General features: G+C 34.6%; 1 protein-coding gene across 5 annotated transcripts in view; it reads left to right on the top strand.

Annotated features, from left to right (window-relative positions):
* The window catches only part of LOC149557174 (calcium-dependent protein kinase 18-like), a 188,999-nt gene that overhangs the window by 134,784 nt on the left and 27,560 nt on the right, over nt 1-26,655 (top strand). For all 5 annotated transcript variants that reach the window (XR_016364851.1, XM_089831879.1, XM_089831883.1 and 2 more), the window contains one exon: nt 5,974-6,036. Coding sequence is in view for 4 of the 5 variants with exons in the window: in XM_089831879.1 (XP_089688005.1) it covers nt 5,974-6,036 (63 nt within the window). In the remaining variant the exon portion in view is untranslated. The remainder of the gene's footprint in view (nt 1-5,973; nt 6,037-26,655) is intronic.

Here is a 26,655-nt window from a genome sequence, read left to right as displayed (position 1 = left end):
GTAAGCTCCTTAGAATTGCATTGGATTTATTATTTGGCTTTATAAATCAGAAATCTGCCTGGTACGATTTATAGCAATTCTGATTTGGCTCTATGCTCTTATTTACTTTCGGTCTCCTCTCATGTTTATTGTTCATTATTCATTACTATTGTGAAAACTATAAAAAAACACAAAACAAAAACAAAAGTTTCTACAACTTCTGTCTGTTCTCAAAGACCATCAAAGAAATCACAGGAAAATATAGTTTATTAATTTAAAAACTACAGCAGATCAGCAAGGGCATCCATCAGGGATCTTTCAAATCTAAAGTAATATTAGACATAGATAGTGCGATATAATGCCAACGCTGAATTTCCAGACTATCAAAGATCATATCGAACTCAGAACGTGTCCTCTCCTCGTCTTTCTACTAGCTGCATTTTTAGGGAAAATGTCTGATCATGATGTGATTGTAATGAATTGAATTTTTATTAAATGATTGTGATCCCTGTATACTCATGAATTCCTCTGCTTGCGTAATCGACCAAGCCGATTCTTTCACTTGGTTCATGAACTTATTTGCACTTTAATATGGCCGACTGAATTAGGTATTTTGAATATCAGAATATCATTTGATGTTTGTCTTCATTATCGTCATTACACATTCCATTTTATCTCTCTCTCATAACCTCAATCCTCTAATGGTCGATGCCCAAGTCTCTTCATCAGGGCTCCACCCAACGTTGGTAGGAGATGGGTTGTCTTTTTCTGTTGAAGTAATGAAAGAAATGATTTGTTTATTTCCTTCCCCTTGTGGATCCATTCGTATCTTCCCCAAATTATATGAATATTTCTATAGTTCTGAAACAATCACTTGTGTTGCAGTATAATGACCTTTTTGCTCATATATATATTTCTAAAGATCTTCCTTATATTGTTTGCTGATTGTATTGTCCTGAACATATACATGAACGACTTCATTTATCTTCCTATTCTCTTCTCCGAGTTTTCGCTCTATCTCCTGTTCTTCTGCTCATATTCCTTTCCTGCATGTATCGTCGTCTCCCTATTTGTGTTCTGATATTTATTTTCCCTTCCCTAATAGCCAATCAATATATTTTTTCCTTTCTTATATATTGTTGATTCTATAGATTCAGCAATCACAACCTTTGGTGACTAATTAATCAAGTTTGTATTATAATTCAATTTGTTATTAGTGTATTTAATATGAATATATATTATAAATGATTAGGTTTATATAATTCTTTAAATATTGATCTTAAATATATAATGTGTGTGTGTGTGTGTGTATATATATATATATAAAATCATATTTCAAATTTATTTTAATAATATCAGGTATTATCAATACATAATTATCGTATAATTATCATTGTCTCTTAATTAATCAGTTTGTCATAAATATTATTTCTTCTGATTTCAAACTGTTTATAGATTTATATTATAATGAAATTGCATTATTAGGGGGGATATTACATCATGGTGTTTGTTGTCTTTGTGATTGCGTTGGGGTGTACTTGTTTTAGGGTAATCAAGTGGCTCAGGATACAACTTAGGGTTTGTGTGCCAAGAACCAGAGCTTGATGATATTAGGAGAGCCCTAGAATTGGGCATGAGGATATCCTTAGCTAAGTATTTGGTGTAATCATCTATAGATGATTGACCTTTTCTAGGGATTTTACGGGAGAAGGGAGGGAGCTTTTCCTAATAGAAGATTGTTTTCCCCTTGCAGCATAGTGGGGGATTTTGCTAGTAATAGGAATCACCCACAAACCCTTATGATTTTTCTTCCTGTAACTGTCCTTATTGGCCGAATCCCTTGTAAGAGATTTCTTCTCTTTGCAACTTTGCACCAAATGCCATCTATTATTTGTAGATCTGTTTAAATATGTTTTAACAGAACTAGGGATCCTTTGTTCCCAAAAATCGTGCCATATAAGTCTTCTAGGAGACTCCCTTGTGTCCTTTTGACTGTATAGAAGGTTATTTCCTAGGTGACAAGAACTTTGGAACCCTAGTCTGATCTAGGGTAGCAACAACCATAGATAATTTCTTACCTTTTCCAAAACATGATTCCAGCTTCGATGAATCAAGGGTAGAAAAATGATTGCATAAAAACCTCATTTCACATTATTGTTGCCATACTTTGTTTTGCCAAAGAATGATAATTGTTTCGAGAGCAAAACCATCTTTTAAAAATTGGTCTAATATTTTTATTCATGGATTTTTCCTATTCAATAATTATTGTGAATCTAATTATATATATATATATATATATATATGGATGGGTAGTGGGTCAAAGCTGAGATTAATTTTTATTAATTATTAAATTTGAGTAGACTTAAATCGAATACCACCCAAAAGAGAGGCTCACAACTTTATCGTTGTGTTATGTAATATCCCTAATAGGATATTTTCTTTGAAACCCTTAATGGAAACACAAATTTTTTAAACAAATAACTTCATGCAATGATTTTCATATTTTTCCACCAAAACTCCAATAAACAACCAGATAAAGCAACCCTAAAATATTACTGCATTAAATCCCATATAGAAAATACACATATCTCATTGAAGTTCTTAAATAAAAATAAGCTAGAAATCCAATCATAGATACATAAACTACAACAAGATTGGGTAATAGAAAAGATGAACTTGGAATACAATGTTAAACACCTGCTCGATGTCTCCAATGGATAATGGGTTTTCCTCCATTGCCCAAGCTTGAGGGTTTTCGTCCTCTGACCTACTGAGAGCTAAAGCTTTCGAAAATAACTCTCCAAGAGAGAAAAATGAAATCCAAATCACAAATCAAGTATCCTGGAAATGAGCTCCTTCCCTTTTAACAAACAAATAGGCGACCCTTCGCATACCCCTTTCTGTTTCTTTATTTCCTTTATAAAATAATACTTTAATCCACTAGGGAAATAAAGTGTCCATAATAATAAAGTGACTATTAATAAATTGAACTTATTTTATAAAGTTACTTTATTAATTAATCAATTAAATCTCTAGACATTAAAATCTCCAACCAAATGGACTCAAATATGCATGTGTGATAGCTTGCCGAAAAGGTCTTGGCAAGATGTTCTTTTTCAAGCGTGCAATGCCAAAAATGTTGAGTCGGCTAACTTTGCCAAAAATGTTGAGTTGGCTAACTTACTAAAAACAATAAGTGTTTGGAATCCCCATGAAGCAACCCTGATTGGCCTACAATTGAAATTGCCTAGGCCAAAAACTGCTCTGATCATATAGAAGAATTGGTTTGCCTATGGGACCAAGGCAAAACGGGCTAATGGCACAACAAAATTTACTAGCTAGAAAAGGGGACATGACAATCCTCCCTTCCTAAAGATTGCTTGCCCCCAAGCAATCCACATTTGTAAGTTGAAACCAAATGCCTGGATCCCAAATCTGCCTCAAAGATGATACTCTGTCCAATCGTTGTGTTGCACTGGTGTAAGCATCTCTAATCTCAACATTATTCAAGACACCAATCAACTGGATACCGGAAATCCAAAACTTCTCATGTGTATACTCAATTTGGACAACTTGCCATGTGCTGTCATGAAAAGTGCTTTCTACACCATTGAGTACCTCATTCCAGTTGTAACAACATACACCTCTAATACCGCAAGGTGGCAAGACCTCAATGATAGACCAACCTCCATCTAGAATGGAATGCAATAAATCACTCCTCCCAACTCCCTGATCTGTAACCATCCCTACAAAAGCTCCACTTGGATCTCAAGTGAAGAATTGTGTGACGTCCGCGATATCACCCACTAACTGATGTAATACTTGTGCCCATGAAAAGAATAATATTTGACAGGCTAGCTTATGAACCATACCACCATGTTGAAAATTGTGGAGTAATCCAATAATAGGTGTCACAAGAGTGAACATCTCAAAAGAGGGTGACTAAGAAAGCCATCCTGTCTCGCCTCCCTCAACCGTGTAGCACCATACACCACGCCAACTATCCAAATTTTGCGCACAAGAGGAATCTATCAAAATCAAAGCATATCCAAGAAGATCATCAGACTCCTGTCACATGATTCTGACCTCATCATCACCATACGAAGATTGGTGAAGCTCATTAGTGGTACCCAACCAAGCTATACTGCTAACTCTGTCAATATTTGGGTCCCAAAGAAAACAACTCTCACAACCATCGTCCATAAGGAGATACAAATCTACAACCTCATAACTACAATTGACCTTTGTAAGACACCTATGGATGTGCTGACTCTGCAAGTAATTGAGTTGGTGGCCACTGCCACCATAATCACCCAGTAAACATGTATCTACATGACACCCTTTATTCAAATACGTGTAGCCTTTATTACCATCTTTCGAAGATGATAGACCTTTATCCCAGAATGGATGATACAATCTCTGAGTCAACCCAAATCTACATCTCATTAGATCCTCTATGTGTAGATCAAATCTAAAATGATGAGCACTCCTCACTGTATATTCACTCTGCATAATCTCAACCTTAATCAATGACATCATATGGTAGTATGTTCTCCCTGAATGTGGATGAAACCTGTCCATGCTGATCAACCCTCACACTATCATCACTGACAACCTTCTCAGTGTTAATATAATAGAATAGTAACATTGATAAAAATAATATTAAAATAGGTAAAAGCCTATAGCACAATGATAAAGTTGTGAGCCTCTCTTCCGGGAGGTATTGGGTTTGAGTTATGAAAAGTTGTTAGAATTTTTTAAGGGAAAGATTATGAAAACCCGCTAGAGAAACCATCATGTGGCAAAACACAAGACTTTGTGTGGTGAAATAGCACATGCAAGTTGTATGCAACTCACAAAAAACACATGTAAGAAACATGCAACTCACAAAATGCACATGCAACATCATGCAAGTACATGCAACCTTCAAAAATCTGAGACTTTTGCTCAAGCTAGGAAATCACACAATCAAATTCCTTTACCAAGCTCGCAATTTTTAGCAAATATCACTGAAGATGAACCACAATTTTTTCATAAAATATCTCCAACAATTTTTATTTTGAAAAATCGAATACAAATTTCTGGAAAAATTCTCAATTAGAAGAGGCTTGATATTCCTTAAAAAAACTCACCAAATTTTATGAAATCCCATTGACCTACTCCAGTACCATGTTATGGTAAATCGATGTTGTTTTAAACAAAAGAGATGAAAGCACCCTATATGAATTTACAAAGACAATGTTCTAAAAGAAACAATTGTGAACTAAAGATGAAAATAGAAACTGCTTAATAAACTAAAGACCAAGATGACTATTAAAGAAATATTACAATATTCTAATAAGAAAGCACATGACACACTCTTTGCGAGAGGCTGGTTGATCATGCCAAGACAACCCATAATTGGAAGCAGAATATGCTTTTGATCGAGAGTGAAGGGAAGAAGTATTTCATTTACCGAATGTACTTCTCAGTGGACCTTACATTTCTAAATTATAATACATGTTAAGGTTGATTACTAGACAAACGTAACTGCTTTAACAAAGCTAGTAGAGGTTGAAAAGTTTAAGACATAAAAAATATCTAATTATTATAATAAGTCATTAGAAGATGATAATTCAGAAAGCAATTAACATAATAGAAAACCAGATCTGGCATTGATTCAATCTGCAAGATAACAGCTAAAGCATGGTACTCAAGGGCATAATATTATCTGTGATTTGTTTAAGATATAACTTAATTGATTTGATAAGTATAGTTAATGTACTATTGCATGTATGGGAGTAAAGAATGGACTGCACTTTGTTGTTCAATTCATGCTTTAATGTTATATGGTGTATGAGTTTCTAATACTTATTTCTTCTATAAGTGTGCCATGACTTATTTAAGAGGTATATTTTACATATAAATTTCGTTTGGCAAAAGGAAAAGATTATTTAATATCTCGTTTTTTTCGTTTTACCTAATTATTACAGCTTTTTTCCCTTCTGATTTCAGGCACTTTCCAAAGATCGACCATGGATAGTGAGGGAATCAAGAGTCCTTGAGATCCTTCAAGCAGTAAGAAAACATTTAATATACTCTTTTAGATTTAGTTGTTACATGTGCTTAAGTGTTAGTGTCACATGATAAAATAAAATCCATGTAATCTAGAAGCAAAGAAATGACCTGGATATAGAAGTTAACGATATGCCATTTATACACTATTGCAAAGAACTTCAAATTTCTAGTATGCTTGAAAAAGCAATTATTTTGTCTTTATTGTTTTAAACTAATTTAAGGTATTTAGCTGTTAAAAGAGTATGTCTTACAACCAAAATAATTATGCTAACATTTTGCTTTAAATGATGATTTGTTACCTAATTTGAGAAAGGCATTCATACCATAAATTCCAAAGTGCTAATATTGCTCTCTTTATGACTCAATTGGGACTATACTTAATCAACTGTGCTTGCAGGAGCTTCACAAGTGATTTTACATAAGGGTTGTTTGACAAACTATGATGAAATTATTGTAGACTTCACTATAGCATCATAATTTTGTTGAAATAAAAGGTGATACTACTGCAATCAAATCTTCTACAATAGCATGCAAATCTGAAATTCCAAGGCAGCTCTACTTCAGCTCGTGTGCCCATGTGGCACTACCGCCTCTAGTTTTTGACTTTGCATTTCTGTTGTAGATTCATTAGACTCACTAAAAACACATAATGCTACAAACCAAACCCATCAAGACACATATCACAAACATAACACAATAAGTGATCTATTATGTAAAGTTCAAACAACTAAAATAGTCCAAGCTTAAGGAAAATATTTTTACGTGATGCAAGATTGCTTGAGCTTAGAATGCTAGTACATCAAGACCCCTATATTTGTTGTCATCTCCACTAGCACGTCTAACTAGCAAGAGGAGCTTCTTCAAGATTATGCAAGTCAAAATTTTATAGCCTAAGTTAAGACGTTATGTGCAGTGTAGGGACAAACTGTGGTTTAGATATTAAGAATAACTGATAGATTGAACTTCTAAGTATCCTTAACATGATTGAAATATTGAATTAAGAGGGAGTTCTTTATTATATTCATGTAATGTAAATAAATGTTAAATATTATAACTCTAAGATAGAGTCTTAGAATATGAAATAAATTACTATACTTTTATATGCAATATTTGCTTCTCATGTAAGCTATGTGCTTTGACCTTTCTGTTTTGAAATGTACTACAGGAAGAGGGAATTAAATGAGTCCTATTTATCATTTAGAGGGAGAAGACTGAGGATGCTATTTTGTTAACCTCTGTAAACTTGATCTTATTGATTAAGAGGGAGTAAACCATGTTGAGATGGTTTCTCTAATGACCATAAGTTATGATAGTCATGAGGACTATGACAATGCGACTTTTGTATGGGCCTATCCCCTGTGTGCATCATGAGGAAGTGACGACTTCCAAATGATAATCACTTGTAATTGGAGAAGTTGTTGTAAGGTGACGATCTTACAATAAACTTGTATTATGAGATCAAATAAATTGAGTAAATGGCGAATGTCTTGCATCTCAACATTTTGGGAGGCCATTACTCTTAGAGTACTTGGTGAATATCATTGATTTTCTAGGAGGCCAATACTCTTGATATCAAATGTGATATCTAAAACGTTTTGAGTAAGCGGTGAATATCATTGATATTTTGGGAGGCCAATACTCTTGATATCAAATGTGATATCCAAATGTTTTGAGTAAGTGGTGAATATCATTAATATTCTAGGAGGCCAATACTCTTGATATCAAATGTGATATCTAAACTTTGTTTTCAAAATGAATATCGGATGTCGATATTCTGGGAGATCAAGACTCTTGATATCAAATGTGATATCTTATCCTAGTTTAAGTAATTGATGAATATCATATGTTGATATTCTGGAGATCAATACTCATGATATCGAATGCGATATTAAATGGTGGAAAACCTCTAAGATATTCTTAACATTAACAATGGTGTAACATTTGTCTTGTGTTTATCCTCCCTTGCTAAGATGGAGTGTTAATGTTTTATAGCTTCAGTCGGATAAATCTTAAGGTGTAAGCTTAAAGGTCAAACTCTTTATTTAAATATTATATATATATATATTCACATAATTGTAAAAAATATATATATAATCCTTCTATATATATATGTGAAATCAAGTTAAAGTTTTATTTATCTAATTTCATTGATTAAATATTATTAAGTATATAGTTGTGTATCTTAATCATTATAGATATTATACTAATGTTCTTATTCATATTATATTTTCTTGCATCCGAGGTTCATACACGTGATTGTCTTTCTCGAATGCAAAGGTGATCGGGGTCTTAGAGTGGGCTATTCTTTAAAGTCCTCGATGTTCTTAATTATGTTTTACTGTTCATATGCATCGAGTGGTTAATTCTTTTCTTTGACCGACGTGTTCCTTGTCTCGAAGTGGTGGGTTTTGTGGGCTCTCTTCGTTCTTCTCACCCTCCTTCCTTTCGTATATATAATCGGTCTTTTGATGCCTATGGACAATGGATAGACATCACCGAAAGGAGATCTTGCATGTTTTATACATAAGATCGAACACCGGTTCAAATAAAATATTAACTCAACACATCAAAGGTGCTGCTAAGGAATATACTATAATATGAAATTATATTGATACATATGGAAGGGATTATTTAAGGATCTAGTTCATAAGAAGATATGTATGATATCTCTAAATTAATATAGAGATATAATTGAAAGCCCTAAGACATTCATAAAGACAATTATTTTAATAAATCTAATCAATAATTTTAACAAACTTGAGTAGGGTAGGAATAATGGAGATGATAGGATATAAGATGGATATATGGGTTGTTGTGAGCATGCATGATTACGTTCATTGTGTATACTAGGTGGTAAATTATGCTTTAAAGAAATATGTTGTCCTTGCAATGCAAAAGAGTAATGATTCATACCTCGATCTTCTTGATTTGTTCTTTGGAATTGCTCACTAGTTATAAACAATACTTTTTTCACTTGCATACTTACCATGGTGAGGCTCACAAAGGTCTTGTACTTTATTCACCATGTGTTCTTCATTGTTTGGGCATATGCATTTATCATCTTGCCTATAACAACAAATGGTTAACTTGTCATTAATGAAATCATATTGTTCTAAAAATTTATCAATTATAACCTCTTGTTTAGACATAAAAATAATAATTGGACATACTTGCGACAATGGAAGATCAAGATCATTTAAGTTGCATTCATTAGGTAGAGAGTATATAAAAATATCACCTTTTGTTGGTGCAATGACCTCGCCAATTTCTTCTTTTGTTTTTAAATTTGAAAGTAGGGGTCTGGGGATAGAAACCCCTGATTGGGTGAAGGGCGTCCTTGTCACATTTTTGTATTTTTGAAGAATTGTTTTTCCAAAATTGATGTTTGTGAATTACCTTGAAAATGCATCATTTTGACATTGTTTCTTCAAATTTCCCTTTTCGTTTCTAATTACTCACAATAGCTAGTGATAACATAAAAGTGAATCTAACTTCTAAGACCTACTTGCAAACTCTAAAACAATGGACCTAAATGATTTACTACAGCGCAAACCTAAGGTACCAGACTGAGCAAGGTCGACACTTGATCAAACACTCTCTAAGGTGCACTGTTCCTAACTTGGCTCACTACAGCTTCACTCCTTTAATACTTTCCCCGACAATGGCACCAAAAATGTAGGGGCAAACTATTGTTTAGATATTAAGAATAATGGATAGATTAAATGGCCTGTTCATCTTGGGGTAAAAGCACAAACCTGTGTCATCTTGTACAAAGAAAAAGGACCACAACATGCAAATTGTTAAACTTAAATGACATAAAAGTGATATTTTTGTTTAGAATTTGAAGACTATCTAAACTAATGAAATGTGCAAAATCTGATTTTGTGCCTATAATTTTTAAATTTTTTTAGAAATAATTCATTCATTTAATTTTTTTTTTAAGTCCTTTTAACTGCAGAAAATATAGGGTGCAGTTCCTGTCAAACAAGTATATGCAAATAGTCTTTTTTTGCCTTGGTTTCAAAATCTGTTATAGGTCGAAGGTATAGCCAGTGGAAAAATTAAATAAATATTGGTATTTGATGTATATTTTGTTTCTTATAAGTACTTGAGGTCGACCTTATTAGAAATTAATGAAAGACCTTTTTGAAAAGCAATTAGATATTCTTGAAGAAGAGTCTCTCCTCTAGTGCTAAATGTAAAGTAATTTTTTTTTTTATGACTTACTAATTTTTTTTTTCCTTTTTCGAGGTAGCATCTTCTCGAATGTTAAAATATCTACTTACAATATTTTTAAATTATAACATATTATAACTAATCAAAATGCTATGAAAACTCTATCATGATTATATTGAATCCAAGATCTATAAAAGGGTATTATTAGTTTTTGAAAAAGTTTGAGTTTTGATAAAGAAATGAGATTTGATGAAAACAGGTTTAGAGGTCCTAAAAGGTGACATAGGTCTGTGCTTTTACCCCTTGCATTTAATATCAATCCTGCATCGTAGACTAATGAAAGGTGTAGTGGCTGTCTGGTCAAGGGATGAAGATAGCATGCCAAGTGGGGCTGAGTGCAGCTAGAACACACGGAAATAAACCTAGAACAAACTAAAACAGAACTGGTGACAGGAACTGTCACTTCTTGGCGACTGGAGCTAAACTAAAACCTAAAACAAACTAAAGCAATTTTGGCAACATGAACTGTCACTTCCGGGCCACAAAAACTATCACTTCTGAGCAACAATAGTTTTAAGTTAACAAATGTAATGAATCTAGGTATAAAAATCAGAAATCCGAAGAAAACTAATCTATAGACCACAAAAGTGCGTAAGGTATGAATGGTAAATCTTATAAAAATAATCCTTCATGCACAATTGATATAATTTTCTATTCTATATCTGTGATTAAAATGCGATAGGAACTACACAGAAACTAAGACAAATTCTGAAATAAAAACCATAGTATCTAAATTTGAAAAACACAAATTATATACACACAGCAAACATAGAAATGTAATATCATAAAACTCAATCAACTAACACCAATTATTGACACATGTCAAACATACAAACACAACAATATAAAACACAATGAATTAAAACCAAACAACACAAATACAGTTTACAGAATATTTACAATCCATCAGCTGTTGGAGAGTGGGCACCCTTCATCTCAATCAGTTGACAGAGATAAAGCTCACAGAACTATGTTGGAACTGATCAACACAATGATTTTATTCCTTAAAATTTTGGTACAAAGGAAATTACATTCAAACGTTTACATATACTGCTTATATTATTGCAGCCTGTAACAAATAATTTAAATATAGTTTATTTGTTTTTGAATGTGGCCAACAAACTGAAAATAATTGGTTTACATAATATATTATTTGCTGGCCACATAATAAAATAGATTTGTTATAACCATGGCTATAAATGGGAATAATCTGCATAACATCTGGGACACCAACCACCTGTTAAAAATAATTTTATAGTAGCAAATAATAATAGGAAATTAGTACAGCTGCAGATCCTCCATGTAGGCAATGAATGCATCCTTTTCCATAATCCTCAATAAAGTTGTTGGAAGAACTTGATAATCAAATAACATGTATGAGAATGGTAAATAACAATATACCTATGCTCCACGGGGACGCGTTTCCTGCCTCTGTACCCTAGTACCCGTACCGGGTACGAAACGGGGACGCGGGTACGGATTTTGGCCGTACCCTGCGACGTCCCTTTTTTGAAGAATTCAGAAACGTCCCCGAAACGGCCAATTTTTTTGGGCAAGAAACTTGGGGACGGCCAGCAGTATCGGGGACAGTTTTGCCGTCCCCTATCCGTCCCCGAAACTGCTGGCCGTCCCCTTTTTTCCAGTCAATCTGGTAAAGGCAAACCATCCCCAAAAAAACATTTTTTCCTAATTTTTGTTGTTCGTGTGGCCCCTAGTCATCTTAAAGACATAATAACAATATGCAACCCATATTTGGTCTATTAAAACACTAACTCTTCTACTCATTTTTCGATTTAACATACTTGCTAAGAGGAAGGAAAAAAACATAAGAGCAGTAGCAGCAATGAGCAAAGATTGTGTTTAGTGAGGCAAGACTGCGTTCGGTATTTACTATTTACCAACTATTTTAGTTGGACTTCTCTTTATTTCATTCTGATTTCAGCATGATACTTGAAGCCTTTAGGCATTTTAATTTTTGCTATATATGTATGTGATATTGTTATAATGGAAGCACTTAGTATTTGCCATTTGATAATATTCCATGTATTTATCTTCTAAAATGTCTATGGTGAATGGTTTATCAATGTTATGATATACATATTTGAATTTTGTCTCTATAGTAAAAAAAATCCCCTATGTTTTTAATCGCCGTCCCCTGATGTCCCGTCCCCTAAATTTTGGCTTCGACCCGTACCCGTACCGGAAACACGTCCCCGTCCCCTAAAACGTCCCCGTCCCGGAAACTCCGTGGAACATAGCAATATACGAAATGCTGAAGTGGATAATCAAATAAACCACGTGGCTGTAAAAGGGACTGAATTGGAAGATGACAGGAACAATTGTTTAAATAGCAGATTCTTGTGAAGAGAGGGACGGGAAGAGCAGAAAGTTCTTGTAGCAGAAATTTCGTGTAATATGTATGAGGCAAGCTTGATTTTCCGAAGGCTTTAAATTATAGTTCTTATTAGTAAAAACAATCAATAATGTATATTTCATATTTTAATCCCAAAACCATATTAAATACTATCTACACATTTAAATCACATGCAACATAAAATGGTAAAATAGAATGAATTAGAATAGAAATAATACATGGAAGTGAGTATGAAGGTACATGAAATGGATTAAAATATGGCATAAAGATGGATCATAAATGGCTCTCATCATGCAGATGAAAGAATGGTTAAAGCTTGGTTAGTTAAGAGTAATATCATAAAGCAGTTCTCTCTTATTTAGAAGTAGTTAAACATGGGCATGCATCCTCTTCCACAAATTATTCATTTTATACATAAGTTGTGCAAATGCAATGTCCCCTTTTTATGGCCTTGTCAGTATCTTTGGAAACTTCAACTTTCATGGAGAGCATCAACCTTTTTGGGATGGAATTTCAGCAGTGGCAGTGAATTCAGGAAATCAATTCAAGTTCCATGATACATTTCGAATGCAATTCATACATTTTGGGCGCATTCAACATTTCTTGGAGGTCTGCCATTTTTAGGAAAATGCCAATAGACTTTAAGATTGATATCCTATGAACTTAAAGGTTATGTTGGCATGGACATAATTCCCAATTGGCCTATTTTAGTATTTTCTACAACTTTGTGGTTGTGCAGAAATATGATTAATTTAAGTGACTCATGGTTCAAAAGTTCTTAAAAAAAAAAGTCACTCTATAAGGAGATAAAGCATGATTTTTGTAGAATTTTTTTAAATGATTAGAAAAAATAAGATATTTGTGTGGTATTAAAGGAATGAAGGTATTAAGCAGAAAATAAGATATATATTGGTCCACCAAAGAAGGAGAATTATTAGGCTCCGATCAAGGAATACGTATTCAGAATTACAAGCAATAAAAAATATAGTCGTTTTACATATTGTTCAAGGAAGGATAAGTTCTATCTTCTGAATTAAATTTAGAATTTTGAGTTGAATACTATAATGGAATGCCTTAATTTTTGATTTAATTATATTTATAAATGTACTGCAATCTCAAGTTGAAATTATTGTTTCAGGACTAAATTAAGGTAAACCCCCAAAAGTGACACTACCTACAATCATATTTCTAGCTGCCTCATTCGGTGTCTTGCTGGCTGCTCCATTTTATGATAATATCTATTCTTTAGTCTAGTCACTCATCTTGAAGATGTTTCTTTGCATGAGATAAGATACCTTGTGAAGATTTAGAAAGGTAGAAGTGTGTACGTAGAGGATAGCTTCCTTTACTTTGAGTTTCCAGCAGCCATAGTACTGTAACTACTGTCCATCCAGCTCTTGTTTATAGGGTCACTGCCATTTTGGAAAAGCTTACAGTGCCAAGACTGTCGTAAAAGGGTTTTTGGAGGACAATACTGCTTTTTTCATAGTGCTGTTCAGATTTCCATAACATTGATTGAATGCTTTATATTTCCAGTATTCATAGTGGGGTTATACTCAAACCGGCATCATTTGCAGACATTTTTAGCTTCACATTGAGGTTGGAAATTAAGTTTTTCATTATTACATGTATTTCTGATTTTATATCAACATTTTCCAGTATTTATTGTTTATAAGCCATCACTTGAGGATAAAATTTTACCAATAAAAATCAGTGGATGAGAAGTTGTTTGTGAAGTTGCCTAAGATTACTATTATATTGTGCAGCAAATCTTGATATTCAATTCAAAAGTGTTGAATATTACAATGTTCCATCAACTGTTTGATGGAATGTCTATGTGCTTAAGATAAATAATCTAAAAGTTTTTTAAAATTTTGAGCAAGGACATTGCAACAACCCAATTATTAAAGTTTTAAAGTTTTTGGCTAATCAAAACCAAGTTATATGTAATATGGCTGATCAAAACTTAAGAGGTATGTAATATAGAAAATATGTTTTTGAATTATATGAATTCGGGCTTCCTTTCATTAACTAGGTGGAATAAGGTGAAGAATGAGAAGATGGGAGTGTGAACACTTGTTTTTAATATTTTATTGTGTTTTCTTCTTAGTTGAATGTAATTTTTTAGTCTGTGGTTTGTATTTATATGGATTTCTTGTATAGATATAATCTTGGGTCCTTTCCTAAGCAGATCTTCTTCTTGTACTTGTTGGCATGGCATGAAAATCCATGGTCCCTTAAAGTTTAATTTCGGAACTTTTTTGACATGGTACTCGGCAAGCTTTTTTAAAGTCATTGAAAAAATTAGATCCTAGTAGAATGATATATTCAATTCTTGAGGCACCATAATGATCTTTTTCTACTTTTTTTTAAAAACCCTTGTATTTATAATTTTATTCTCTTCTCCTCCTACTGCTTTAATTTTTTGTTAAAATTACTCTTTATAACTATAAGTAGACATTGATTTTGTGCATGTTGAAAATCAATCAAGAACTTCTTTTTTGATGGTTATTAATAATTATAGTATTTTTTCAAAATCTATATTTTTTGAAAAGAAATCAGTTTGAGGGGTTTTAATTTTAAAATTTTAAAAATCTCTATTTTGGGAAAATCTCAGTTTTAGGGTTTTTTCCATAGTTCTCTATGCCAACTTCTAGAAATTTTTTAATTATCATATTTGTGTGGCATTTGACCTTTTTTCTCCCAAACAATCATTTAACTCTAAAACCAAAGTTACTTGCCTTGCCCCAGATGCCTTGGCCTTGACCATCTACTCCTTGCCCTATCCCATTTCTTCCCCTTTGGTTCCCTACCTTGCTTGCGAAGGCTTGGTTTGGGTGACCTTGACCAACCCAAACACAGTTAGAATTCAACACAGGGATGTGGCAAGTGTCATCAAACCCTCAACCAGGATGCAGATCCCTCTAAGCTAACCCCAGATACCCTCTTCTAGGCATTGGGCACACTTATTCAAGGCACAATGTTCTTTTAGAGTTCCAACCAGCCGTATTTATGGTGCAGCAAACTTCCTTGTATTTAATCCATCAACTTAAAACACAGTCCACTTCTTTAAATCATTTAAGGACATAACCCCACTGACCTAGCCATTGTCCTAGGCTGTCCAAGCCCTTCTAAGCAATTTTCCCTTCTAAGCAATTTTCACTTAAGGAAGAAAAACACCCTTTTCTTATTAGTGCACCCTTCTGAAATCTAAATAATATTATTTGGAAATGTTCTGTATAGGCTTGTTGTCAAAGTCTAGTGGGCGGGCTTAGTTCGATTAGAGGTTGCACCCCACAGAAGAATTTTTTACACCCCTTTTCCCTGTTTACTAGTGACAGCTTCAAAATTCTATTGGCCATACCTCTTTGGTTAGAGCTTCATTTTTGGTGCCACTGTTGAGAGTATTTTTTTTTTGGGAAGAATCTAGATTTTCCATCAAATCATCATTATATTGTTTTGAAAATAGAAATTTTTCTATTTTACATTTTTAATGATGTCTGTATAGTACAAATAAATGTTATTTTCTGCATCATAAGGAGTTTTAGGGCGGAAAATATGTTGTAATTGCACTATTCTATAAGTGCGCAGTGTGAATCTTTATAAGACTATTCTAAGTGCCTTTCTTTTTTGTGTGTGGAACACTAAACACTGTTATTTTTATAGTGTGGATTTTGGCTTATGAAACGACATAGTACTTTCTTCCAGTAATATTGGATGGAGCAAACTAATGCTTATGAAAATCCCACACCGAGACACTTTTTAGTCAATAAGGTCTCTATCCTTATGTTCTCAGACAAATTCCATATGAAATTGATTTTGAAAAGAAAACTCAGTTGCTTAATAATTGTGACATTTTTATGGTCACACATGTATGTCATTTTCCATGGAATTCCAGTTATCTCCTTGTATTGCTTAAACAAATGATAGCTTGCGATTGCTATAGGTTTTCTCTAATGACACACCTCTTTTTACCTGATGATGCTATGATTTTGATGATGATGACATATAGTATGAAAACTCATGCAATTCATGATAAACTTGTGTTTCAATTTGTGATGTCCCACTTGATACTACCTTTTTGTAGGATTGTTCTCCATCAAAGAGACCTTTTTGAGGTTCTTGTTTTTGTAATGCTGGTTGCCTTTTTATTGAATCTTGTACTGATGATTATCCTCACTTCTTGGAGAACATTTCTTTGCTATGCGATTGAATTTTCGTTTGTACTCTCCGACCACTTCATACAACTTTCTTGCCTTTTTGAAGAATTTGAGTTTTATGATTGCTCTTATTATCTAGAGGACTTGTTTAGAGTTTCTACGAGTGTTTTGAAACTTCAACTATTCCACTTTGTAATTTACCTTGTCTTGGGAATCCTTTTTTGAGTGGATGTATTGAAGGTGCTTATTATGAATTCTCTATCACTATTCCACTTTGTGATTTACCTTGTCTTGGGAATCCTTTTTGAGTGGATGTATTAAAGGTACTTGTTTTGATTTACCTTGGCTTGTGAACCCTTTTTGGGATACATCAAGGGTACCTATTGTAGACCCTCCTATAATTGTTGCATCTCTTTTGGACAATCCATCTGCATTCATTGGTTCCTTCTTCACGATACTTTTCCATACTTTATTTTCAAAATCTCTTCATCACCACATATAATGAACATTAAATTGATATCAAGTTCCAACACGTTCTTCATGTTTTCTTTATATATTCTTTTCAGAGTAGAAAGATTTTCTGCATACACCTCTTGCAATACATCTTCCTACACTAAGGAATGTTGTTTGATGCAAGCAAAACTTCTTTGATGTCCAATATTTGCTCTTTTTTTTCCATTTGTGACTATTTGGTGCATCAATTCATCTTTCAAAAGCCTCAGAGGAGGAATGACCCTTTTTTCTAGTGATTAGTTTTTATCATTGCTATTACTGGACGAAGTGGTCCTTCCCAAGTCTTGTATTGAGATCCATTACTTAGGTTTTAGCCTTTTTAGTGTATAATAGTCTAAATTGCACCTACCATGCTACTTACACTTACATAGTTAGTTAGTTTATTAAAAATTAGTATTATTAGTTATTATCCTATTTTAGTAATTAGAAAATTAAGAAAAGTAAGTTTTGTAAGTCAACTAACCAGTGTTAAAGCTAAATCTATCCTTTCAGATTCGAGGGTGATGTAATATGCCCAATAGTATTATTTAAAGGTTAGCTTGCAATTTTACAAATCAAGGCTTCCTTATCTTCATAATGTGGAGAATTAGAAGATAGGAGAGAGCACACAAGTAAGAAAACACTTTATTAGATAGGATAGAGCACAAAAGTGAGAAAACACTTTATTAGATAGGATAGAGCACAAAAGTGAGAAAACACTTTATTAAATTATCTCCATAAGGTAGTTAGTAATAACTATGATGCTTTCTTTTTAATTGAATATGAATTTGTAGCATTAATTTTGGTTTGTGCTTTTAGTGATTTCTTGCGGAGATATAATCTGAGTCCTTTTCTAAGCAGATTTAGTTCTTGTACCATTTGGCATGACATGAATGTCAATGTTCCCTTAATATATGAGGTTGAAGTTTCTCTACCCTCCAACGTGACTTAAGGTTTTTTTAAACATTGATTAATAAAGGATTATGTCAGAATTTAGTAAGCTTTGTTTTACAACTTTATTGTAAATTGAGGGGAAACCCTACGAAATGCATTGTTACACATATTAATAAATTCTAATACAAAGAGCCATCTTTTTGTGACCTCTTATGTATCTTTAGTGAGATTAACATGTCAGGTGCCTCATTATTTTTACATATCAACTTTATTTCAACTTTATATTTTGCATCTTTAAGTTTTGATCATAGCCAAGTGAAGATGGTAAACAATTGTTGTGCCTGACTGAAATGAATTGAACCATTGGACCAGTTGACGTGTAAGTTTAGGATGGCTCTTGTTGAGCTAAATGCAAATAGTGTTACACTTTGAAAGCAAGCTGTTCAAGAGTTAATTGTCAAAGAAATGATTCATGAAAACTCAAATGTTTTTGTAGCCCATAAAGATTTTTTATGTGTCTAATATCGATAATTAGATTGTGCACCGGTTTCGACAATTGGTGAACCATGATTGAGAGTGTATTGTCCCCAACTCTTCTCAGACATCACCAAGAGACGCTAGGAGGATATCTTTAAAAAACCACAAATACAAAACATTTGACATGGTAAATATGACAATAAGGAATTATTGGCAAAAACAAATATTGCTGCACAAAGAATAAGCTTTGGTGCATAGAAATGAGAAGACATAACCCTTTATAATGTCCCTTTTTAGCCAGTGTCAGTTGTTGATGTTGTTAGCCCATCTTTCCAACCCTTGTGGGATAATGTTGTGGTTTGAGGGTCTCTGTTTGATCTTTACCCTTGGCAGAGGTGACATTACCTCTCTTCAATGTTGTTGTGATGAGAAACTTGCCTTTGCATATTTCTGTTTGGCTCAGTTTGGGTGGAAAACTGTTTAGAGTAAAACATGTTTAGCCAGTTTCTATTTCTAGTAGAGCACCTAGGCATCTGGCTCAGTCAATGAATATTTAGGTTTCGAGTTTGATCATGTGGAGGAATTAGTAAGCTATTTATTTGATTATTAATTATCAATTAAGTTACACCTAGTTAATAATTAAGTTAGAGCTTATTATAAAGTAACATCGAGAGGATTAAATGATCATATTAAATATATGAGTTATGGAGTTCTAATTAAATATTATATTTTGAATCCAACAAAAGCAAATAGCACAAAATCTAAGTATGATTTTAAGTTATGAGAAGTGTGTGATTGAAGACACTTGATCGATTTCCTACATGAGAAATATAAATGCTAAGGGTAGAGAAAATTGATTCATCCTTTGATATTCACTTTTGATGATTTTGGTGAAGAAAATTGAGACAAGGGTTTGCAGATTTCAGACTTGGAGAATTGGTGATTCTACTGAGATTTTTACAGCACTTTGAATTGGTTGAATGTACAGTGAATTGTGCACGGGCTTTGGTCTTATTCAGAAGCCAAGATTGAATTAATTGGTTGTAGAAATTGGGGTTTGGATATTATATATTTTCCAGAACTAATTGTAGAGGCTGAAGGACGTCATTAATGTGGATCACAGCACACAACGCCAACATTTGAAATAATAAGGTGTCTGTGGGTCATCTAGAAGCCATGATAGCCAAAGAAAGGGTGACATTTTGGCTCTAAGAGGCACGTTTTGGTAGTTTGGTACCTTTCCCTTTCAGTTTCCAGCCTTGGCATCAATTCCAGGGTAGCCATGTTCATCTTGGTGGTGTTCAATAAGACGTGCGATCAGCTTCCAGGTTCCAACGTTTTGCATTTAATAAATTCTAGATGCATGTATTTATCATTGTAAATATTGCAGTTTGGTAATTAAAAAATAAGGATTTCTTCTGCACAGTTGGTGTAGTTCATTCTGAATTTCAAGCATTTTTTTTCAATATTTTCAAAACCAAAATATTTTGAAAGTACAAAACTTCAAAACAAAAACATATTCAACAGAGATTTGAAACATAAGACAAAAACATATTCAACAGAGATTTGAAAGATAAGAGAACCTACATGGTTCTAATAGTGGTATCAGAGCAGTTTCCTGCCATACTACAGGGAATGGACTCTATATGCGGCCACAGAAATTTGCACCTTACAAGTATTACACTCGCAGAAATACAACACCACAAGTATAGTTACCATCAGTGGATAACATGGGTGATAAGGTGGTAGCCCTCATAGGAAAGACGGTGATGAGAACATGGAAGCTTTTGATATATTTAGAGGCTTGGAAGCTGGACAACAATAGGTTAGCAATGTCTTATAACAGCTCATCACAATCATTCAGTAGATAACACTTTCCTGGGGTTAAAACAGTGAGTAGGAGGAGCATGGTAGCTCTATTGGGTCACCTACACCACACAGGATACATACAAGGACATATGGAAAATCTACACTTCCTACCTTTTTGAGGCCTAATTCAGAGGGTGGTAGTGTAGAAGAGGATGAGAATTTGACATTTGCAAATAAATTTCTAGCTTTCAATGCAGAGTGGGACACACTACCCAAACCAGTTAAAGGGCACCTGCATTTTGATAGACTCATGTCATAGAAGAGAGATCATCACAGGGCTAGCAAAGACAAGAGACTAAAGAACAAAAACAGTGATCTCAAGCATGCCACAAGCAAATTGTCTCTCTAGTTTTGATGGCACGGTAAGATTTCAGAGAGAGCTTGAATTCACAAGCCAGATACCTTCCTTACACTTCATCCTGTATCTGAGGAAGATGCCATTAGATTTGCATTTCTACATTTAGATGGGTTAGCTCAGGATTGGTGGTATCATGGGTTGGTTACACTACAACATGACTATATCACTTCCTATCAGGGTTTGTGGATAAGTTTGTTGAGATTTGATAGGAGAGATTCTGAGTTGTACTTTAGGGACTTAGCTCAAATAAAACAATCTGGTAGTTTGGAGGCTTATATCAGTGTGTTTCAGAAAATTTCAGTCATGGGCATAGAGATTTCTGAGAGGAGGTTGGTTGTCTTGTTTGTACTGGGATTGTTATGGTCTAAAAGGTTGGGTTAGTGCCTTTGAACTACATACTTTAAGGAAGCAATGAAGAAAGCACGTAACACGGAGATGTCTACACCTCCCAATATATTCATGACATAACCTTCTATTTAGCAGGTGGTAGCAAATCAGCCCCTAAAAAGGGAGAGAGTTCAGAACCAAAGAGATCATTTGCAGCCTCTTTAGGTCAATAAACACAACAACTTACGTAGGAAAAATGTGTTTTTATTGCAAGGTTCCAAATTATGAGAAACGTGATCATCGCTTGAGGCCTAAAGGGAAGCATAATCAAATGGAGTGGTATTATGCTGAGGAAAACCAGTCTGATTTTTAGGAGCAGCAGGCTGTCCATGTGGATTCAGGGGCTGAAAGTGAAGATAGTGATGGTCAAGATGCATACACTCTTGAAAAGGGTCATTTCCTTGCTTGACATAGGTGCTACTCATAATTTAATAGATCCACGTTTAGTGGCTAAGCGTGGGATATAAACACAAGAGTTTGAGGGTATAAGAGTCAAGTCAAGTTGCTGATGGTTGCACTCTCAAGCTTGATAAGATGATTTCAAATCTGCCCATGCACCTAAATAATTTTGACTTAAAGGCTATTTTTATGTGGTAAATATGGGGAACACAAATGTTTTGGCTATGAGTTGGTTGTTGGACTAATTGCCAATGTTTCCCTACGGGATTTGTGAGATGGCTTAATTGCCTCTTGTGTTCTATAAGTCTAGTGGTTGTTCGTGCATTGACAGGTCGATCTTTTGGTGCTGCGACAACCCTAGCTTGTATCAAGTGGTATTAGAGCTTGGTCACAAGCTCAAATCTCTTCGGGTAACACCGAGGGGGGGATTGTTAGACTAATAGCCAACGTTCCCCTTCGGGATTTGTGACATGGCTTAACCCCACCTCCTTGTGTTCTATAAGTTTAGTGGTTGTATCATGCATTGACAAGTCAATCTTTTGGTGCAATGAAAACCCTAGCTTGTAACATTCGGTCCATGATATTGGAGAATTTTATTTCAATCTCAGGGACATGGAGATGAGGTTTGAGGTTGATAGAAAAATTCATGTACTTAAGGCTATTTGGGATAGTAGCCTGAGAATTTTTACATTCAAGTGGATGGAGAGGCTTACTAGATATGATACGTTTGAGTGGGAAATAGAGTGTAGATTGATGCCTACCTAAGATGAGATACCAAAATCAACACATCCTCTGGGTATATAGGAGCTTAAAACTAAACACTCGAAAGCATTTAATGACATACCATATGGTAGACCTCCAGATAGAGGTATAGAGCACATTATTGAGTTGGAGGAGGGTTCTAAGAATGTTACGATTACCCCCTATCAGCATCCCAAGAGGTCTAAAGATAAGATTGAAAAGACGATTAGTGATTTGTTGGCTATGGGACATATCAGGCCGAGTAAGTCACCCTTTGCTTCATCCATTGTTTTGATGAAGCGGAAGGATGGAACACTGAGGATGTGCTTTGACTATCGAATGTTGAATAAGAGGACAATTGAAATAGGTGTCCTATCCCACGTATAAATGAGTTAGATGGAGCATGTTTTTTTGTTTAAAATTGATTTGAGGTCAAGTCTCCATTAGATCAATGTTAGAGAGTGGGGAATAGAGAAGACGTCTCTCAGATGTCACTATTGAGATTTTTGAGTTTTTAGTTATTCCTTTTGGCCTAACCAACACACTTGCCACTTTCTAGTCCACTATGAGCAAAGTCTTCTAGAATTAGTTGAGGAGTTTTGTTCTTGTGTTCTTTGATGACTTACGAGTATACATTAAGACGAGGGAAGGACACTTAGATCATTTGGATACTGTCATGCATATACTTGACAGGGAGTTGTTGTATGCCGAGTCCAAATGTGTACTAGGCATGACTGAGTTGTTATACTTCGGTCACATTATTAGTGCAGAGAGCATATGCATGAACCTTGGAAAGGTTTGTGCCATTATCCAGCGGCCTAGTCCTGAGAATTTGACATGGCTTGGAGGTTTTGTTGGATTGCGTGCGTTCTACTATTGATTTGTTAAAGGTCTCTCATGACATGCTACACCACCTAAAAACCTTGACATGGAAGAGGGCTTTTATATTGACTCCTACACAAGTGTGTTTTGAGAAGTTCAAATAGTTGATAACCACTTGCCCATTTCTAACCTTGCTAGATTTTTCGAAGTCTTTCGAGCTTCATTGTGATGCCTCAGAAGAGGGCATTGTTGTTGTGCTTCTGCAATATCGTCATTCTATATCTTTTGGAAGAAGGAAGCTCGAAGGTACTGAGAGGGTTTACAATGTATATGGCAGGGAACTATTGGCCATTATGTATGCTTTGGTCAAGTTCAGGCAATATTTAGTGCGCAACAACTTTTATATCAAAATTGATCATGATAGCTTGAGACATTTCCTTGGATAGTGAGAATTGAATGGGCATCAATAGAAGGGGTTTAGTAAGTTGCAGTCCTATGACTTTGACATTTCCTATGTCAAAGTTACACAAAATGTTTTAGCAGATGCTTTATCCAGACAACCCCATTTGAGCTCTATAATTGGGATATTGAAGGATTGGAGGCATTTGATTCTTGCTGATTATGCTGAGAACCAATGGGTTTTTGGGATTATTGATGGGACTATACAGGACAACATATACTCTCTTGTGAATGAGCTGATCATTTACAGAAGGATCCTATGATCCAGTGTGTAGAACAATGCCGCTGAAAACCTTTCATTATTCACCTTTAGCTGGTCATCTTGAGTACTTTAAGACTACAGGCAGTTACAAGAGAGATTCACATGGAAAGGGCTTAATGTATATGTTCTTCGATATGTTAGGGAGTACTTTGTCAAAAGAATAAACAAGAGCATAAATTTCCTACTAGATTGTTATAGTCACTTCTTATTATTGAGAAGAAGTGGGAATGTTTAGCTGTGATCATTGTGGGCTTGTCAAAAGCCCAAGGTAGGGATTGGACATATATGTTGTAATAGATCAATTGAGGAGATATGCACAACTACCCTGGTGGCTGATTTGTTTTTCTGGGAGGTATTCAGACTGCATGGCGTACCTCAAAACATTTTGAGTGACAAAGACAGCTTATGAGCCACTTTTGGGAGGACCTCTTAAGGTTATGTAGCAGCTAGTTGACTCTGAGTACAAGCTACCACCCCCAGACAGATGGATAGATTGAGATAGTAAATAAATGGGTGGAAGGTTACCTTTGGAACTATGTAGTAGGGCAACAACAAGATTGGGTGAAGTGGATACACTTATGTGAGTGTTGCTATAATTCCACTCACAATGTGTCTATTCAGATGAGACCATTCAAAGTGGTATATGGTTATGACACGCCTAGCTTTGTTGACTTATCGTTTAGTGATAGTAGAGTGCCCGATGCTGGTGATCTCTTACAATAGAATCAAGATATCATGAGAGCTTTATGTGATATCATACTGAGGGCACATAATCAACAGAATCAATATGCTGATCAACGGAGAATTGGGTGGTCATTTGAGATAGGGGCTATGGTTTATCTTATGTTGCAACCCTAGAGGCAATCCACACTCATGAAGAGTGGAATAGAGAAGGTTAAGCCATGCTAATTTGCTCCTTTTATGATTGTTTGACAAGTTGGCGAGGTGGATTACAAGCTTAACCTTCTAGTACACAGTAGAATGCCCAATATTTTTCTTGTGTCATGCCTCATGCATGCATTAGGATGATATATTGTTCCTTCTACTACTTTACCACATTTGTATGATGAGGGGAAGTTGGAACTAGTACCTAAGGCCATTCTAGAGTTCAAAGAGAGACATCTTTGGAGATGGGTCATTCACAGAGTAGTTGGCAAAATGGATGGACTCGCTGGTGGAGGATGCTACTTGGGAGTCTTGAGGATATTTTATAGCATCCAACTTTGGGATTGCTTGATAGAAAACATTCTTGGGGAGAGAGGACTATAATGTTCCCTTTTTAGTTAGTGGTAATCGTTGACGTTGTTAGCTCATCATTGTGATCCTCATGGGCTAATGTTGTGGTTTGAGGGTCTCTGTTTGATCTATTACCTTTAACAAAGATAACATTACTTCTCTTCAACATTGTTGTGATTAGGATTCTGCCTCTGCATCTTTTTGTTTGCCTTGATTTGAGGGACATACTATTTATAGTAAGTCATTTTTAGCCAATTGTTATTCTCTGCAGAGCACTTAGGCTAGGCAATGAGTATCTGGATTTCAAGTTGATCACGTGGAGGAATTAATAAGCTATTTAGTTTTTGATTACTAATTAATAATTAAGTTAAAGCTTATTAGAAAGTAACCACTAGTGCATCAAATGCCTATTTAATAAAGTTGAATTCGACACCTAAGTTATGGAGACTTAATTAAATATTGTATTTTGAATCCAACAAAAGAAAATAGCACAAAAGCTAAGTATGACTTTAAGTTATAAGAAGAGTGCGATTGAAGACACTTGATTGATTTCCTACATTGATAGGCAAAGCAAAAATTGATGCATCCTTTGACATTTGCGTTTGTTGATTTTGGTGAAGAGAATTGAGACAAGGGTCTGTGAACTTCAGACTTGGAGAATTGGTGATTTTACTGAGTTTTTGCAGCACTTTGAATTGACTTAAGTGTTCAGTGAATTGTGCACAGGTGTTTGTCTTATCCAGAGGCCAAAATTGAATTAATTGGTTGTAGAAATTGGGGTTTGGATCTTATATATTTTCCAGAACTGATTGCAGCAGTTGAAGGGCTTCATTAATGCAGATCACAGCATACATAAAAGCCAACATTTGAAATATTAAGGTAGCCATGGGTCATCTAGAGACCTTGATAGCCAAAGAAAGGGTGATGGGTCATCTAGAGACCACGATAGCCACGGATGAAGGAAATGATCTAGGAGGAGGCTTGTTTTGATGGTTTGGTGCCTTTCTCTTTGTTTCCAGCCTTGGCAACAATTCCAGCATAGCCACATTCATTTTGGTGGTGGTCAATAAGACCTGCGATCATCATCCAGGTTCCAGTGTTTTGTATTTAATAAATTCTAGATGCATGTAATTATCATTGTAAATATTGCATTTTGGTAATTAGGTAATAAAAATTTCTTGTGCATAGTTGGTGTAGTTAATTTTGAATTTCAAGTTCCATCTTTTTAATAATTTCAGAAAAACCAAAATATTCATTTTTTTTGAAAATACAAACTTCAAAACAAAAACATATCCAGCAGAGATTTGAAATAGATGAGAACCAACAGTGTACCTACAGACTTAAAGTCAGCAGTTAAATGGATGAAGGAAATGATTGTCATGAAGACTGTCAGCTTATGGCGAGAACATTTGATTTGTTCATTTATTTGACACATCAATATTAAGGCTTCCAA

The sequence above is a fragment of the Cupressus sempervirens genome, chromosome 5 (assembly GCF_028749045.1).
Source record: "Cupressus sempervirens isolate cs-2001-9-10 chromosome 5, ASM2874904v1, whole genome shotgun sequence".
Taxonomy (NCBI): domain Eukaryota; kingdom Viridiplantae; phylum Streptophyta; class Pinopsida; order Cupressales; family Cupressaceae; genus Cupressus; species Cupressus sempervirens.
The sequence above is the reverse complement of the archived record's forward strand: the minus strand, read 5'-3'. Positions and strand labels throughout refer to the sequence as shown.